Source organism: Gopherus evgoodei, chromosome 5, assembly GCF_007399415.2.
Source record: "Gopherus evgoodei ecotype Sinaloan lineage chromosome 5, rGopEvg1_v1.p, whole genome shotgun sequence".
Taxonomy (NCBI): Eukaryota; Metazoa; Chordata; order Testudines; family Testudinidae; genus Gopherus; species Gopherus evgoodei.
This window is the reverse complement of record NC_044326.1, coordinates 31,985,761-32,004,526: the sequence shown is the minus strand read 5'-3', so window position 1 is coordinate 32,004,526 and position 18,766 is coordinate 31,985,761. Positions and strand designations below refer to the sequence as shown.

At 41.5% G+C, this 18,766-nt stretch overlaps 1 protein-coding gene across 2 annotated transcripts in view; it reads right to left on the bottom strand.

The window, feature by feature from the left end:
- NCAPG (non-SMC condensin I complex subunit G) overlaps positions 1-18,766 on the bottom strand; it is a 39,346-nt gene that overhangs the window by 20,225 nt on the left and 355 nt on the right. The window contains exons 2-8 of one of the 2 annotated variants that reach the window (XM_030565407.1): positions 18,463-18,575; positions 16,117-16,323; positions 14,495-14,723; positions 13,547-13,692; positions 12,054-12,138; positions 10,390-10,582; positions 4,187-4,336 (exon numbers count right to left, since the gene is read on the bottom strand). In XM_030565407.1, coding sequence (XP_030421267.1) covers positions 4,187-4,336; positions 10,390-10,582; positions 12,054-12,138; positions 13,547-13,692; positions 14,495-14,723; positions 16,117-16,323; positions 18,463-18,573 — 1,121 coding nt within the window. In that variant the 5' untranslated portion in view covers positions 18,574-18,575. The remainder of the gene's footprint in view (positions 1-4,186; positions 4,337-10,389; positions 10,583-12,053; positions 12,139-13,546; positions 13,693-14,494; positions 14,724-16,116; positions 16,324-18,462; positions 18,576-18,766) is intronic. The other variant, XM_030565408.1, reaches the window with a different exon arrangement.

Sequence of the window (18,766 nt, the reverse complement as noted above, 5' to 3'; positions counted from 1 at the left end):
ACAGTCACCATTAAATGCAGTATCTCTGTTGCAAAGTCAAAATACAAAAGTATTCCTTCCTACTTCTGTGTAACAAAAGGTTACATCTTTTACTATCACAATATATTAATGATAAAACATTTGAAGTTCATTGTTCATGTATTTTCTTTTTGAAGATTTATTCAATTCTGGACGAACATTTATAAGACATGCAAATAAAGCAGCTTAAATGTATGAAATCCACAAAAAACTACATTGAGATCTCTATAAATGTTAGAAGCAGAAAATGACAAAAGTTCATTTTGCATATGCAAGCTTAATTCTCCCTCATGTGTAGGCATAACCATCTTTAAATATATATGCACCATTTCTCAAATAAATGAGCAATTTAAAAAGTAAAAAAAAAGATTTAGTATAACTATAGCATTGAATACCACATACCAGATATACAGAGTCTAAGGAAGTAATTTATATGAGAAGTACCCAGTAAGCCATTCTAACAAACACCATAGAGTAACACTGAAAATTTGCTGGCAAAGATGGGTAGTCCATATTCAGAAGGAGAAATGTATCCTCAGTCATTTCCTGATTTTCTAGAACCCGTGCTTCTCTACATTTTTATTCCTTGGCTATGCACACATTCTGCAGAGCATTCCTTGGCATCAAAAGAAAATTTGACATACAGTATAGGTCACAAAGTGTGATTTTCAAAAACTTAAGTCAAATCCAAACATTTTCTCCAGAACACTTAGGCATTTTTCAGGAAAGGCTGTTTTTATGCCAAATACTAAGTCTTAAACTTCCTAAATCTAATCATTTCAGTGCTAGCTCTACTAAAGAAAATAATTTTAAGAATTTCTTTATAATGGGGTAAGTGTCTCCCCATCCTGCAATATACTTTCCTCATACTCAAATGTCTGAACCATTTTTCCCCCCTCAAAAACTTCAAAAAATTGTGAAAAAAATCAAAGGATAAAATATTTTTAGCCTGGAGAACAACCGTTAAAAAGAAAACACTTTTGAAGAAGTTGTGATTCAGTTAAAAGATTTTCCATCTCTTACAGACATTATAAAAAGACGAAGAAACATTTTTAAAAGTGTTTGCAGCTTTGTATTTTTGTCATTCCCTAGGACTCATTTGGGATCATTCAGTTACAGACCTTCACAAGTGAGAGTTTAGAGCATGGATAAGGGCAGCATAGTCCAAACTAAAGTTATATTTTAAAACAATTTATAATAGATTTAACATGTTGCAGCATAGGTGGCCAGTATAATAGGCATGGAGAGGCTAAACCCCCATAAGCCAACCCCTGCTCTGCCCTCTCCTGCATGCCAGTGCCCAAGAAGGAACTCAGCTCTGCTGTCATCTGGAGGCTTGGTGCTAGGGGTGGACTGGTGCTGGGGGCCCAGCACTGGCATGGCCCAGTGCTGGTGCCAGCCAGGGGCCTGGGACAGTTCGGCTAGGGCTCCTTTGGCTGTGGAGGGGAAGGTGGCCACTTGGGGCTCTAGTGGTCAAGGAGTAGGAGTGGGACCTTGAGTGCAAGGGTCGGGGCCACATGGCTAGCCACCCAGAAGGAGGGGCTCACATGTCGCCCATATGCTGTAGTTCAGGTTTTCCAAAACCCATATTAATAAGACCAGGGAGTAGTGAAAGGATGGGAGGACACTTTAAACCAACAGCTGCACAAATTATAACACAAGATGTAAAAGAAGGGGTGCAACTATTTTTCTGATTGTGTTCCATGGGGACCATTTAGAACCTGAAACCATTGCAAAATTCAGCTCCCTGCTTATTAAGCAATTTCATGCAAAAAGCACCTGTACTGGCTGCTAACTAATTTCTTGGCAAAATTTAAAGTTACCCCTTTGGGACCTAAATCATTTAAATTACAGGGGTCTCTCTGTGAAGGATCTAATAGTGTGTAACTGACCTCTCGTCCTGTGTCTCAAAACCTAGATTACCTTATTCCAGTCTTTTCCTGGTGGGGAGAAGACAGAAACGGTTTGAAGAACATTGTCAGGAAGGAAGGAAAAAAAGTCCTTTATGGCCTCTTAAATTAAGATGTACATGTCATTATTTTACACCCAACATACTGGATTAGTGCTTTTATAAATATGAATAAATTTAATAAACTGAAATCTATAAAGTTCCTAAAGCATGTTACCAGCATCCTTTCTCTTTCTGAAGTTCCCTGCCTCATTTACCACACAGTTGTCAATTACTGGAACAAATGAGGCAGGGGTCCTACGGACAACAGCCTAATTCACCACACATCCCAGATCACATTTCATCTTGTGCACTGAAAGAAGCAGAGGTCCTGTGGAAAAATTAGTATGCGATCAAGTAAGTAAAGACTGTGTCATAATGCAAATGCACAGTGGGACTAAACTAAGGTTGCACAAAAATCCTAAATCTGGCATTTCCTAATTTCTGAGTCCTTGACTTTGAAACCTTTTAATAAGGTTTTTCTGGAATGTTCAAAGATGTTTAATTTACTCCTGGGGAAATTCTGCGTCTCTGCGCATGCACAGAATTCATCTCCCATAGAGTTTTTTTTCTCCACAGAAATAACTTAGATAATACTTTTACTTCAAAGTCCCAGAGACACAAGACAAGGTTTTCATCTCAAGGCCAAAAGACCAACAAGACGACACTTGATCACGGCCTTGGATAGGCCAAGAGAGTACTTACACTTGACATGAGCCATCTGATGGAGAGGCGCTGCAATTACTCCTTTCACCTACCAGAGGCTGCTGTGGCACCAGAAAAGAGGACAGACGGCTCACAAGATGGAGCAGTCAGCCATGGAGAGGAAGAGAGCAGAGGCTGCTTTTCTCACAGCAACATGCAGGGCCAGGTGAGCGAGAACAATATATGGGGGTGTTTAACAGGGTGCTGGCCAGGAGTTCCTGAGCCAGGCCCCTGTTAGCCCAGTTCCAATTAAGAAGTATTAATTGGGGCTGCCTGAGTAGGCCATACCAAATTGTTAAAAGAGAAGCACTTGCGGGCCTCATTATCCAGGGAGCTATATAAGGCTGGCAGGAAGGAAGTGAAGGGACGGGGGGGGGGGGGGGGAGAGAAAGGAAAGGGAGGAGCCAAAGGCTGTGCATCCCTGCTGGCTGGAGAAGCTAGCTGTCCCCAGGTTGCTGGTTTGGAGCAGACTCTAAACGGAAGGTGATGGAAGCTGACACTGAAAATAAAAAGCACTGGTGATTGCACTCAGAAGGGGTCTCTGGCTGATTTGTTGCGAGGGGAAGCGAAGGCCTCATTACGGGGGGGGGCACAGACAGAGCAGGGCACATGAGGCTGCTGAATGGTCACCTAGACTGGCGTTCAGAAGAGCTAGTGGGAGGGACAGACTGGAGCGAGAGTACAGGAGCTAGTAGGGTGACAGCACTGAGCTGGGGCTGAATGGGAGTGGGGTGCAGGGACACATTGGCCCTGAGAGAAGAAGGTGCAGGGAGAGATGGGGGTGAGACAGATGTGCCTGTGGTCAGAGTCTGCCTGGGGGAGGCTTCCCAACTCCCTAACAATCCTTTCCTCCCCACAATAGAAACCTGCTCTATACTTCCCTCCCCCCCGTGCACAAACCCCTGCCCCCCCCGATTCACTCCCAGACTCCGAGCAATTACTTCCTTCTCCCTCAGCTCCTCCATTACCCCTGACTCCCTCCAAGCCTTTGCACTGTTGCTAAGGAAGGGGTGCAGGAAAACATCTCTGTATTGTACTTTAAATGAATTATTACTCAAAGGTCTGTATTCATAGGCCTAGTAAGGACTCTATTTGTCAAAAAACATTTCCTGAATTTTTTTTGTTGCCCATATTGTTATGGACATACTTGCTGACAGGTATTTTGAAATAAATGACCAAAAATAATTGAAACTGGTGTGATTATATGGCGCAAAAAATTAAAAATATGTGCGGCTCATTAATTATGCACACACAGAGTGGCACAGAATTCCCCTCAGGAGTAAACATTGGGTCACCCTACGTATATCGACCTAAGCACTACACCTGTTGCACAGGTGAACTTAAATTGATGTAGTGGGTCATTTACATCAGAGGGAGCTACGTTTTAGTATAGACACTTACAGGGTTAGGTTGATGTAATCTGACCTAAATCTGTAGTGTAGACCACCCCCAACAAATATTCTCAGCAGTTTTTCCTACATTCGTGGTAATTCAGCATTTTTAAATATAAATTACCTCGACAGATAATCTGCATATGTGGCAGGTTCTGACAAAATCTGCTCCATCAAAGCTTCACCTTCTTCCCCTTTTGATTTTAGATACTCACAAAGGGATCTCCAATATAAAGCACTCTCAGCAGTTAGATCTTCCATTGGAATCAATTTCCTAAAAATAAAGAGAAATAAACACATGCACAAACCTGCTGAGATCAGTTAAAATATTAGAAACCTAAAAGACAGAGAAGGTGGGTGAGATAATACCTTTTATTGGACCAACTTCTGTTGGTGAAGAAGACAAGCTTTCGTGCTTACAGAGCTCTTCTTCAGGTTTGGGAAAAGGTACTCAGTGTCACACCTAAATACAAGATGAAAGATGTAAAAGCAGCAAAGAGTCTTGTGGCACCTTATAGACTAACAGACGTTTTGGAGCATGAGCTTTCATGGGTGAATATCCACTTCGTCGGATGCATGTCGTATTCACCCAAGAAAGCTCATGCTCCAAAACGTCTGTTAGTCTATAAGGTGCCACAAGACTCTGTGCTGCTTTTACAGATCCAGATTAACATGGCTACCCCTCTGAAGATGAAAGACGGCTTAGTTTAAGTAGTTAACACACATTTCAAGGGACTCTTCAAGGTGAAGTGGCCCATTAACACCCCTCCAGTCACAGGGGTGCACAAAAAGCAGGGGTGTTAGTGGGTTATAGATTGTTGTAATAAGCCATAAATCCAGTGTCTCTGTTCAATCCAGGATTTTTAAGTGTCTAGCTAAATTATGGATTTAAGATCCCATATTCATCTTTTTGAAGTGTTGTGTAGGTTTCCTTTGAGGATGAGGGCTGAGAGGTCAGATACAGAATGATCACTTTGTGAAAAATGCTCACCCACAGGTGATAACGTTTTTTGACTTATCATTTTTCTGTCTCAGTTCATTCAAGACCGTAGTGATTGTCTGGTTTCACCCATATAGCGGGTAGTGGGACATTTAGTGCACTGGATGAGGAATACCACATGTAGTATAGGCATGTGTAGGATCCATGGCTCTTGAAAGGTGTGTTGTGAAGGGTGTTGATCATTGTTGCAGTGGAAATATTTCTTTCAGGATTTAGACATCTTTCCTGAACCCCACTTTCTGGCCTTCAAACAACCCCTCCAACCTCATCATCAGAAGCAAGCTCCCTATAGACCAGGGCATACCAAATCAAAGCAGTATCAGACCCTGTCAGAACAATAGATGCAAAAGCTGCTCCACTGCTATGATGATCAACATTCCTCACCCACCATAATGCATCTTTCAAGATATGAGTCCTACACACATAACTTCCCCACTCAAACTCTATAGTCATTTATAGGGTCAAGGACCACAATGGCCCTTTAGCCACAGCATCGCACCAGGACTTCACATTTAGCTGATTATACAACCTAACTGCTAAGTCTTTTTCAGGTTTCAGAGTGGTAGCCATGTTAGTCTGTACCAGCAAAAACAATGAAAAGTACTTGTGGCACCTTAAAGACTAAAATTTATTTGGGCATAAGCTTTCATGGGCTAAAACCCACTTCATCAGATGCATGGAGTGGAAAATAAACATCTTCCTACTGTATTTTCCACTTCATGCATCTGATGAAGTGGGTTTTAGCCCACGAAAGCTTATGCCCCAATAAATGTGTGTTAGTCTCTAAGGCTACGTCTTCACTACCTGCCGTATCGGCAGGTAGCAATCAATTTCTCGGGGATCAATATATCGCATCTCATCTATACGCGATATATCGATCCCCAAACGCGCTCCTGTCGACTCCGGAACTCCACTAACGCAAACGGCAGTAGCGGACTCGACAGGGGGAGCTGCGGATATCGATCCAGCGCCGTGAGGACGGTAGGTAAATTGATCTAAGATACTTCGACTTCAGCTACGTTATTCATGTAGCTGAAGTTGCGTATCTTAGATCGATCCCCTCCCCTAGGGTAGACCAGCCCTAAGTCCTTTTCAGTTTCACTGCTCTCCAGGATAGAGTCTCCCACATCTCGTAAGTATGGCCTACATCCTTTATTCCTAGATCATCTGCTTGAAGCCACCAAACCAAACAATCCAGATCTCACACATTATCAGTGACTTGTCCACTTCATTATTTACCACTCCCCTTTTTTATATACTCAGTGATTATTTTGTTTTCTTCCAGGTCAGGTTATTGATAGAAATATTAAATAGCATTGGGACAAGAACTGATCCCTGTGGTAGCCCATTACCGACACCAGCTCAGTGATGATTCTTTTTACAATTATATTTTGAGGTTCCACATTGTATTTCACTGTGACCATCTCACTACATTTCCCAGACTTGAGGAAGAACTTTGTACAAGCTTGAAAGCTCGTCTTTCTCACCAACAGAAGTTAGTCCAATAAAAGATATTATCTTACCTAGGATTACCATACATTTGGGTTTTCCTTGGGTTTTTCCTCTTTTTTAAATCTTTTTTCTCTGTTCGGGCAGAGTTTTCAAACAGGAAGTGTACAAGTTTTTAAAAACTAGAAAAGCTGCAGGTCAGAAAGAGCCCTGATTGGTCTCTCTCCAGGATCTGCAGCTGATTGGTCCATTCCCCTGCAAGCCACAGCTGCTGGATTCCCCCCTCCCTGCAAGGCTCCAGCTTTCAGTCTTGGGGAGAGGGGCCCACAGGAAAGCACTGTCTGGCAGCTGTTGCTGCATCCTGGGCTTGTGCAACCTACCCACCAGAGTGACAGGGAGCAACACTGCCTACTCACCTCTAGTGAGTACCCCCACAAGCACCTCCAACTGTACCCTCTCCCAGTTCTCCCCCTGCTCCAACAGGGTCTTCTTTTTGGGAACCTGAAATATAGTAACCCTAACCTAACCCACCTTGTCTAATTTTGAAACTTATCAGTTAGCCAGTTTTTTGTATTGTTGCAGTTTCTTAATCAAAATGCCTGGCAGTACCAAGCCAAATGCCTTATAGAAGTCTACGTATATTACATCAACATTACCATCTTTATCAACCAAACTTGTAATCTCATCAAAAAATGATATCAAATTAGTTTGGCAAAATCTATTTTCCATAAACCCATGTTGATTGGCATTAATATTACCCTCTTTTAATTCTTTATTAAACTGAGTCCCTTATCAGTCATGTCATTATTTCGCCGAAGGTCAAAGTAAATTATTCATCATCCCATTTACCCTTTCAAATATTGTCACATTTGCTTTTTTCCAGTCCTCTGGGACTTCCCCAACGTTCCAAGACTTATTAAAAATAATTTTTAAAAAAAATCAACACAGAGGGTCCTCAGTATAAGTCTCCCCTTTATCTGTTGTTTTGGATATCCATCACTAATCAACAGGGAAACATGTTCTGATTCACGTTGGTCCTGATCCTGATCCACATATCCATCGTTTGCACGGATCGGGACCGACATGAATTGGTTCCCCTTATGGTACAGTACAGTACTGCACTAGTGTCCATGCCCCTCCCTCCCTCCCAGTGCCTTCTGCCTGCCGCCAATCAGACATTAGGCGTGTTCAGGAGGCGCACGAGAGGGGGTAAGAGGGAGGAGTGGGGATGGGGTGCTTGGAGGAGCGGGTGGAACTGGGTGGGATAAGGCGGGGTGGGAGTGGAGGGGGGGGCAGGAAGAGGCAGGGCAGCCCTGTACAGTACTGTCCTGTATACCTCCCAAGTAGTGCTCCTTCCACTGTCATATGGGGACAGTGGTACATAACTGCCTACTCCACAGGGCTGCTGTGAAAATTAATCTGATAACATTCCATAAAGCCCTTTGAACAGTGCTTCATAAATGCTAAGATTAAGTGGCTGTACAGTGCCCATCATGGGTGCAAAATGCATTCAAAGTGTTAAGAGTGGGCCTGTCTAAGGGAACGTCAGAGTGTAACATTAGAAGTGAAATTAGATGTTATAAAGTGTATTGAAAGAGGTGAGCATGCAGTCGACATTGCTCATATTGTTAGTTTGCCTGCTTCGACAGTACGCTCAATTTTTAAGAGTGCTGATCGAATTCGTAAAAGCACTAGAAGTGCTACAAAATTGTCATCAATGAAGATAATGAAACAGAGAATCAGTACATTGGAGAAAATTGAATGTTTGCTGGCTGATTGGATTGATGACCTCCATGAAAAGAAAACACCTGTGAGTTTAAGCCTGTTTCAGGAGAAGGCCAAAAGCCTGTATAACAATTTAAAAGAAAGAAAGGGAGAGCTCAACAGCAGAAAAGGAGACCTTCAGTTCTAGTCATGGGTGGTTCCACGGATTTCAGAAGCGTGCCAATTTACATAATGTAAAACTCACAGGAAAAGCAGCTAGCACAGATAAAGAAGCAGCTGAAATGTTTCCAATGCAGCTAAACACAATTGTTTCAGAAGGAGGCTACTCTCCAAAACAGGTTTTTAACATCAACAAGACAGGCCTTTACTGAAAGAAGATGCCAACAAAGACTTATATTTCTCGTGACAAGAAGACTGCTCCTGGATTCAAAGCCTCAAAAGACCGCTTAACCCTTCTACCTGAGGGAAATGTAGAAGGCAATTACAAGCTGAGGCCCTTGCTTGTCTACCACAGTGAAAACCTAAGAGCAGTGAAGGGCTACGTCAAGTTTCCTCTCTCTGTGATTTGGAACTCTAACAGGCCTGGATGAGACAATATTTTCCATGAATGGTTTGTAGACCATGCTGTCCCTGAATTTAAGGCTTACTGTCAGAAGGAAAAGTTGGCCTTTAAGATTCTCCTTCTGTTGGATAACACAAGTGCCCAAGAATTGGACTATGAAGCTCTCTGCTTGAACGTAAAGGTCCCATTTTTGCCACCCAACACCAAGTCATTGCAGCAGCCTATGGACCAGAGGAACGGTCTGCCAAAGTCTCCAGGGCTCTCAATGATGCAGTGGCTTGCTACAGGGAGATCTAGCATTCAAAGATTCATGCAGGAGAGCAGACGTCGATAAAAATCCTTTTTTAAGACCTCTGCAACCAAAAAGACAGCCACGGAAAAGCCAGCACATGAAAACTTAGCCACCACTCCTACCTAAGTTTAATGTAATTGACATTTTTATACTGTATTACTGTATTAAAATGTTCTGTGTGTTTGAACAGTGTTAGCAGAGTTCTATATTAATTTTATTCAATGTTTTGTGTGTAAAATGTGTAATGTGTAACCTATCATTGTAAAAAGCTACAGTTTAGATGAAAAGAGCATTGTCATAGGCGAGTGTAGTGGACATTGTGAATGCCTCCCACCCATTCCATTATTTCTTATGGGGAAAAATTCCCCTGTATACGTCATTTCAGTATCCATTGCTCTTTTCAATAATGCAACCCAGATATATACAGGGGACCCCCTGCATTAGCAATTCAGATAACTCCTCAGCCAGCTCTTTTAAAACTCTTGGATGCAAGTTATCCAGAGCTGCTGATTTAAAAACATATAACTTTAGTTGCTGCCATTTAATATCCTCCAAAGCTACTATTGGAATGAAAGTATTTCATACTCATTGAATCGGACATGATTTGCATTTGGGGAAAAAAACAGAACAATTTATTAAACACTTCTGCATTATTGACAATTCTGCCACTTCCATTGAGTAAGGACAATTACTGTTGTTAAGGTTCGTTTTGTTCATAATGCTTTAAAAAAAAAATACACACCTCTCCCCCTTACGGTCCTTAATTCTGCTGACTATAGTGTTAGCCTTGTGACCTTTTGCTTCCCTTATCAATTTTCTACAATTTCCAGTTTCTACTATACATTCATTGCTATCAACTTCCCCTTTTTTCCTTTTGCTGTATATTATTTTGTATGCTGCTTGAACTTCCCCTTTAAGTCAGGCTATTCTGTTAACCAGTGTAGCCTTCTCTCTCAATAGTGGGATTGTGGCTCCTTGGGCATGTAGTAACATGTTCTTAAACAAACACTTTCTAATTATCACTGACATTTTTCTATTTAAATTCTCCTAGCTGATTTGGCTCAAATGTTTTAAACTTTGTGAAACTGGCCCTTTTAAATAACAATTAAAAAAAAAGAGAAGACAGACATTAAAGATGGTCAAAAGTATAATAATCACAACAATGTTCACTGACTTCACTTCCCAGCACATAGAACAGTTTCTCCTTTCCCATTAAAAAGGCCTCAAACTGAAATCCCATGCTGAAAGGTGAATGAAAAAATTTTAAATCTTTTAGATACACAGGGCTGATTCACATACCTGTTATCAAGGTTTTTGCAGTTTTGAACTAAGTTACTAAGTGGAGATAATGAAAACAAGGCATTAAGCACTGAGACAGCCACGTTGGGGCAGTTTTCTACATCCAACCGGTGAAGCAATTCTAGGACATCCCCCTCAGTCAACCGTAACCAGGCTTGAAGAAGTTTCTTCTGCACCACCTCCTTAACAGCATCTATTCATAGAAGAATTGAATCTATATTCATAGGATTACGTATATTTCCCACATACTTTTGGTACTCCAGGGGTCTTAGAAACTAACGCATACATGAAGACCATAAGGAAACAAAAATTGATATGGTACTACTGTAGAAAAGGAGCAGTTACTTACATTACTGTAAGGAATGGTGGAGAGATCCACCAATGGCTATCAGTTAAGATGGTCATGTTACCCCATGGTCTGGCTGTCCCTAAACCTTTGACTGCCCTGTTCTGTTCATTCCCTCTGAAGTATCTGGGCCAGCCATTGTCAGAAGACAGGATACTGGGCAAAATGGACCCTGGGTCTGACCCAATATGGCAATTCCTATGTTATTATGAGAACTGTAGTCCTTCTAGATGTTTTGTCTGTGTGGATCCCACTTGTGGTGTGCACAAACAGCAGGTGTGTGAGATTACAATCTCTTGACCAGCCGTGTTCTGCTGGCCATGCTTGTGTTTTGCATGTTTCTGTGCTTCTTCTCCCCCATGAGACGACATACAGCAGAGCACCCCAACCTCTCGATTCCCTCATACATTCCAAATATCAAAAGAAATGAACTCCAAAGGAGTGGGGACAGAGAGATACATGAGACATGGATAAAACAGCTTGAAGAACCACAATTACCATAAAGTAACTCCTTTTTTAAATCTGTGTCCATACAGACCTACTTGTGGTATATACCTAGCATTTCCCAAATTAATAGGAAGGTCTGAGAAGTGCTAGCTACAGCAAGATAAACAAGGATTGCAGAACTGCTCTTCTGAATTTAGCATCAGATCTAATAATCTATCTAGAGTGTAATGCTAAAGTTATGGACTGAGTTTACTCTGCTCAACACATCTAGAAAAACTAGAGTTTCCAACTATTTGCAGAAAACCAAACACCCTTGCCCTGCCACACCTCTTCTCAGACACCCCTCCTCTACTCACTCCATCCCCTCCCTCCGTTACTCACTCTCCCCCACCATTCACTCATTTTCACTGGGCTGGGGGAGGAGTTTGGGGTACGAGCTCTGGCTTGGGGTGTGGACTCTGGGGTGGGATCGTGAATGAGGAATTTGGGGTGCGGGAGAGGGCTCTGGGCTGGCCCAGGGGTTTGGGAGGGGGTGAGGCTGGGGATAAGGGGTTTGGAGTGAAGGAAGTGGCTCCAGGCTGTGGACAAGGGGTTTGGAGTGTGTGAAGGGGCTCTGGGATGGGGCAGGAGGTTGGGTTGCAGACTTCAGAAGGGAGTTTGGGTGTGGAAGAGGGCTCCGGGCTGGGCAGGGTGTTGGGGCGCGGGAGGGGAGGTGGGCTCCAGGTGGCGCTCACTTCAGGCGGCTTCTATATTATATCTTCCACATTATCTTTTAGAGTATTTTTTTAAATACCTGAAAAATAAACATTTAAGAAAGGAATGGATACCCTATAAGCCAAAATACACTCAGAAATTCAAATATTTCTCTCACCAGATCTGTCATTCAGTCCTTGCTGCAATAGTTTTACTCTCTGAGCTATGGACAAAGCTCTCATGTGAACTTTTTCTGCCAAAACCTTAAAAAAATATTAAGCAAACATTGGTATTTGACCATCAAATGTGTGTCTACAAATTACATCCAGCAACTTGAAATTCAACACCTCAAACTCTCATCATGGTTCTGAATGCTAAAAATCTTAACAGAATATTTAAGAATTTAAACACACACAGTTAGAAAATTAATTTATTGCAGGGGTTCTCAAACTGGGGGTCGGGATCCCTCAGGGGGGTCACGAGGTCATTACATGGAAGCTGTCAGCTTCCACTCCAAACCCTGTTTTGCCTCTAGCATTTATAATTTTAAATATATAAGAATGTGTTTTTAATTTATAAGAGGGGATCACCTCAGAGGCTTGCTATGTGAAAGGGGTCACCAGTACAAAAGTTTGAAAAACAGTGATTTATTGTTTCTACAGCAACTATAAGTCAGCCCTCTTTCCATAATCCTAGACACACTAATAAGGCACTGATTCTTAACTGAACAGCTGGACCTTCCCTTCACCCCTCCCTTGCACCCCCCCACCCCCCCTCCGACACACACATTTTTCTTCAACACAGCTCTGCTTAGTTCCCAGTGCAGAATTGGAGCTTAAGTCTTCTTTCCTTCTTGGCTTAACGGAAAAGATTCACAAGTAACACTCTAATTAAGAGCACTTTCATTTAAAGCACTAAACAGAGAAGCCAAACCCATCTACAATGATAGATACAAGACTGCTACATTACTTAAACCCAATTTTTTTTCTTCCAAGTCCACAAACAATTTAGATTATTGAGGGACTCTATAAGACAGAAACTATTTCAGATATAATTAACATTTGTTAGTCATCATCCCAAATATTTGCTTTTATGTGATAGTTTCTTCTCCTTCAGACTGTAAGCTCTTTGAGACAGGAAGCGTTTTCTCTTCTGTGTTTTACAGAACTTAGCACATGTGGGTGTCACCACAATATTATTACTAGTCATTCATATTACAATAGTACAAAAAGCACTCCAAACAAGTACCACACCAACAGCCAGGTTTTAGGAAACAATATCTATATATACACAGATATAAAGTTTGATTCACAGCTACACCTGCTGATGGGTAGAGACTAACAGGTAGTAGGGGGATGGACTATTTATGCTTTCTGTTCCTGAAGAGCTGGGCTCTAGACCCCATGTACTCTACCATACACTACTTTTTACAATGGAGTTGCACAAAGGTTATATCATGAAGGAAAAAACTGACTACTTTTTCTAAAGATTCAGGAGATGCTAGCTGAAAAATTCCTTTAATGTATCACTCTCTTATGCAGTGACTTTTCTGGTAACTGAACATACTAACCATTTTAGCTACTTTTTTTACTGGAAATACCTTATAAGTTTTATAAAAACACACACTAAATCTCTTAAAATCTTGGAACTGAAATTAAGAGACCTGTTTACCTCATATGCCAGTTTCCTGACAGCCTCTTTTACATCCATAGTGCGGCCTACAATTTTTGGCAAAGTCTTAGCTGATGGGGCAATACATGACAACACTGCACGCCTCACTTCTGCATTTGAATCATTTTCAAGCAAAGCATTGTAAACTGAAAAGAAAATATCAGTCATTAGCACTGTGTTTCTTACAAAATATTCATACAATAAAAGAAAACCCATCTACGAGATGCCTGCAAACACAAGGTGAGAAATAGTTCAAATCAATTAAAAATTCTCTCTGTATATCCCTTATGCTGTAGGCACTTTGTAGAACACTCTAAGCCCTAACTATAACAAGCAATGACCTTTTGTGTCAGAGTCCCAGCCCTCAGCTTCCCTCAAGACCAAGCCTCAAGCAGGGTCTTTTATTGTGGAACTCTCCCATATACAAGGACTGCAATCTTCACCAGTTGACTTCAGGCACAACAAAAAGCTCACTTGTTTTGGCAGGCTTATCCTGATTTTTTACTTTGCATTACTTTATCTGTTAATCTCATTTCTCTCGTCCTTTTGGGGGCATTTTAAATGTCTGTTATTTGACCATGCAATATTACTGAGAGCTACTTGGTTTGACCTTTTTGCTGGCAATCTCTTAGGCTAAAATCTTTATTTTGATTTGTGTTTTTCTATATGACCCTTTATGCTACTAGGTTAACTAGTTTAATATGTTCTGTAACATTTAAAATGTACTTATTCAAAGATTTTCTATTCTATTTATATATATATATATTCATTCTCTCTCTCTATACAAACACAAACACACACACTATTGCACTGATAGAATTAATAAACAAATAAGCTACATTTTTGTATAGTATTACAGGTTTAGTCAGTACTTACAAAGAAAATTTAGAAGAGATTAAGTCAACTGTGCTTACTAAAAGAAAGATTATAATAAGTATATAAACACACCATTAACCACAGGACAGTTCTCATCATTGGGATCCTGAAGTCTAGCCAATGCCAGTACAGCCTGGAGTCTCACATTTGGAATCTTATCCTTCAGTCTAATTAGCATGGCTTCATTAATTTTATCAAAGAGATCATCATCAATCTGGGCATTTTCTGGCATACTTCCCAAAAGCTTATTAACAAGCTGGCACACTCGAAGTCTAACAGCATGGCTGTTCGCACTGTGAGACTAAAAACAAAAGTCATCAAGACAGTGGCCAAAGGGTTATGATTTTGACCACAATTACGATATAATAAACAAGTCATGTATAACTTTCTCTCATCTTTACATCACACATAGATACTGATGTAGAGCTACTTAATTTGTTGCGAGTACACAACAAATACACATTTTTACTCTATAGACAACAAATCACAACTTAGGCTATATATCTATAAAGACTTACACATATGCTTAACTTTATTATTGTGAGCATTAAGGCAGAAATCATGGTAGTAAAATTAAGCTAAGTCTTTGTAGGATTTGGGCATTAAGCTACAAAAGAACAAGTATTTCCTAAAAAATATAATACAACACTAACTATAACTATAATGTGCTTTCTCACAGCCCCCAATGAACCAAAACTGAATACAAAGAGCTTGATTGTTCTTTGAAAATGTGGGGAAAAAACATTTTGTTTTAGTAGCAATTAGTAGTACCAATTTTGATTGGCCATCATAGTGACATGAACAGTCCCTTCCCAAAAAAACACGTTTTTTAGTCTTCTGAAGCTACCAATTTCAAAAGCAAACATACTTATTTGTGATTTCTTCTTACTGGAAATTAAATTTAATTAAAATAATAATAAAATAGTACAGTAATGAATGTCCTATTTAGACAAGATCTACATGAGAAGGTTTTGCTGGTTTAACTACACTGGTATACTTAAACCAGCAAAACTCTCCTAGTGCAGACATAATATATCTGTATGGCCGTGCTTATAATCAATATACACCTCTACCCAGATATAACACGGTCATGGGGAGCCAAAAATCCCTACCGCATTATAGATTAAATGCTGTTATATCAGGATAGTGGTGGCAGGGCTGCAGCGGTGATTTTAAAAGCCCGGGGCTCTGGCTGCAAGAAGCCCCAGGCCTTTTAAAGCGCTGCCCGAGCCCCGCTGCTGCAGCCCGAGGTAGCGGCAGCAGGGCTCCAGTGGTGATTTAAAGGGCACTAGGCTCCCTGCAACAGCTGGAGCCCCAGACCCTTTAAAGAGCTGCTGGTACCCCGCTGCTACTGTACTATATGCGAACCTGTGTTATATCGGGTCGTGTTATAGCGGGGTAGAGGTGTAGTTTATGCCTATTTGGGGAACTGGCATAAATGATACTGGTATAAGAACTTTTATACAGATCTGAGTGCATTTGCACTGGGGCTTTAACTGGCATAGCTACATCAGGCAAAAATAATAATAATAAAAAAACCTCCCCTAACCTACCTGAGCCGGTAAAACTTAAGTTTAGACCAGGCCTTAGATTCATATAATGTTCACTTGGTAAGTACATTACCATGCCAAGATTTCCCCTCAGATGGAGATTTCACCATCACATTAATAATTTGATAAATGTTGTCATGGTACCTCAAGCAGAAAATTAAACAAATAACTCAGAAGTGAGTTTTCTTCTTCTTCCTCATTACCATCTTCTTTCTCCAGCTGATCAAATGAAGTAACAAACTTAGCTGCAAAATTTATCACTTGTTCCACTGCTGGTTCCCGCTTGTAGATTATCATAGGATACTTAAGGTAATGAACAAACTCCTCACGAAAAACCATCTTATCCTTCAACTGAAATATATCAAACACAGAACGTTAACAATCTTTCCATGACATTATCACAGAAAAGCAAAGAGGTGGTGTCTCAGATAGGCAGCTCCCATTTAGGTCCTTATAGGTCTAAAACAGTAAGCACAGATCCACTGTATAATGTGCTGCTTAGCAAAATGTCCTGCTTAGTAACTGAGCTGTCACAATTTATACCATAGTTTGAAATCTAGACTCCCCTGTAAGTTCAGCTCAAGAAGCTAAAATGTTAAAACTACAACTTGGTTTGTCTACACCAGTCTACAGAGGTTCTTATACCACTTCATCTCTGTAGTGCCAGAGTACTTTCCAATAGTGCATTAGACAATGTGAGTGATATCGGTCATATGTTGTTCATTCTCTCTCTCTCTCATCTTCCTCCCTGGGGGAGAACTGCGTGTGCAGTGCAGCTGTCATAAACAGATAGCTATGGGTTAATGTTCTTTTACCTGTAAAGGGTTAACACAGGGAACCAAACACCTGACCAGAGGACCAATCGGGAAACAAGACTTTTTCAAATCTGGGCGGAGGGAAGTTTTGGGTGTGAGTTCTTTGTTCTTTGTCTTGGTTCGGTGACCCTCTCGGCTCTGAGAGTGATTTTTCTATCTCCAGGCTTTCTAATCTTCTGTTTCCAAGTTGTAAGTACAAGGATAGTAAGACAATAGGTTTATATTGTTTTCTTTTGTATTTACATGTGTGTAGTTGCTGGAATGTTTTAAATTGTATTCTTTTTGGATAAGGCTGTTTGTTCATTTTTTTCCTTTAAGCAACTGACCCTGTATATTGTCACCTGGATACAGAGACCATTTTATGTCCTTTTTCATTCTTTTTATATAAAGCTTTCTTTTTAAGACCTGTTGGAGTTTTTCTTTAGTAGGGACTCCAGGGAATTGAGTCTGCAGCTCACCAGGGGATTGGTGGGAGGAAGAAGTCAGGGGGGAAAATCTCTTTGTGTTAGATTTACTAAGCCTGACTTTGCATACCCTCTGGGTGAGGGGGGAGAGAGGTTAGATCTCTCGGTGCTTGTGTTTCCAGGACTTGAAGCAGGGAGGGTGGAATCCCTTTGTTTAGATTCACAGAGCTTGCTTCTGTATATCTCTCCAGGAACCCAGGGAGGGAACACCTGGAGGGGAGGAGGGGGAAGGGAAATGGTTTATTCCCCTTTGTTGTGAGATTCAAGGAATCTGAGTCTTGGGGTCCCCCAGGGAAGGTTCTGGGGAGATCACAGTGAGCTAGGCACTGTATAATTCCTGGCTGGTGGCAGCAATTACCAGGTCTAAGCTGGTAACTAAGCTTGGAGGTTTTCATGCTAACACCCATATTTTGGACGCTAAGGTCCAGATCTGGGAAGAAATGTTATGACAGCAGCGTACTGTTTTTTGACAGAGCTTTGGTTTAGCTTTTTAAATGTACACGCTGCTATGCATGTTAGAGAAAACAAGGTCAAATAATAATACTTAGTTTGTTTTTCATCCACATAGCTCAAAATGTTTTATAAAGGGAGTCAGTATTATCCCTATTCTACCGATGAGGAAACTGAGGCATGGGGCAGGGAAGTGACTTGCCCATGGTCACCGAGAAGGCCAGTGACAGAGCTGGGACTTGACCTCAGTTCTCCTGAGTCCAGTGCTCTGTCCACTAGGCCACACAAAAGAAGCACAAGTTGCACTTAGGCCTGGTCCACACTACAGTGTTAAATCGATTTAAACAGCGTTAAATCGATTTAACCCTGTAACCGTCCACACTACAAGGCTCTTAAAATCGATTTCTGTACTCCTCCCCAACGAGACGAGTAACCCTAAAATCGATATTACTATATCGATTTAGGGTTAGTGTGGACGGAAATCGAAGTTATTGGTCTCATTCTTTTACTGAGCTACCCAGAGTGCACCGCTCCGGAAATCGATAGTAGCCTAGGACCATGGACGCACACCACTGAATTAATGTGCCCTAGTGTGGATGCGTAAAATCGATTTTATAAAACCAGTTTTAATAATTTCAATTTTATGCTGTAGTGTAGACTCGAAGGTGTGGAGGTTGGTGATGGTCCGCAGTTCAATTAGCATTTTAAAATGTGTTTTCCCCACCTCTATTCCTCCTGTGGACAACCCCTAGGATACTCACCTGATTGTAGGTACGCTTCAAGGCTGCCACTAGCTTTGCATGGTTCTGATGAGGTTTCTGAGCCATCTCGAACGCATCTTTGATTTGCAGCAGCTTCTTCTCCGCTCCCATTGCTGGGGAGATACGAGCGCGTCATTACCAGGGGCGCTGGGAACATGACGGGATCGCTGCAGGGCCCAGAAGACGCGCGCAGCCCTGCTCATGTCCACGGACCACTCGGGCCAAGCGGCTCGAGCTGCCGGCAGAGCTGGGGGGGGAGGGGCGACGGGGGGCTGTTTGCAGCCAAGAGCTCACGCGCAAAAAA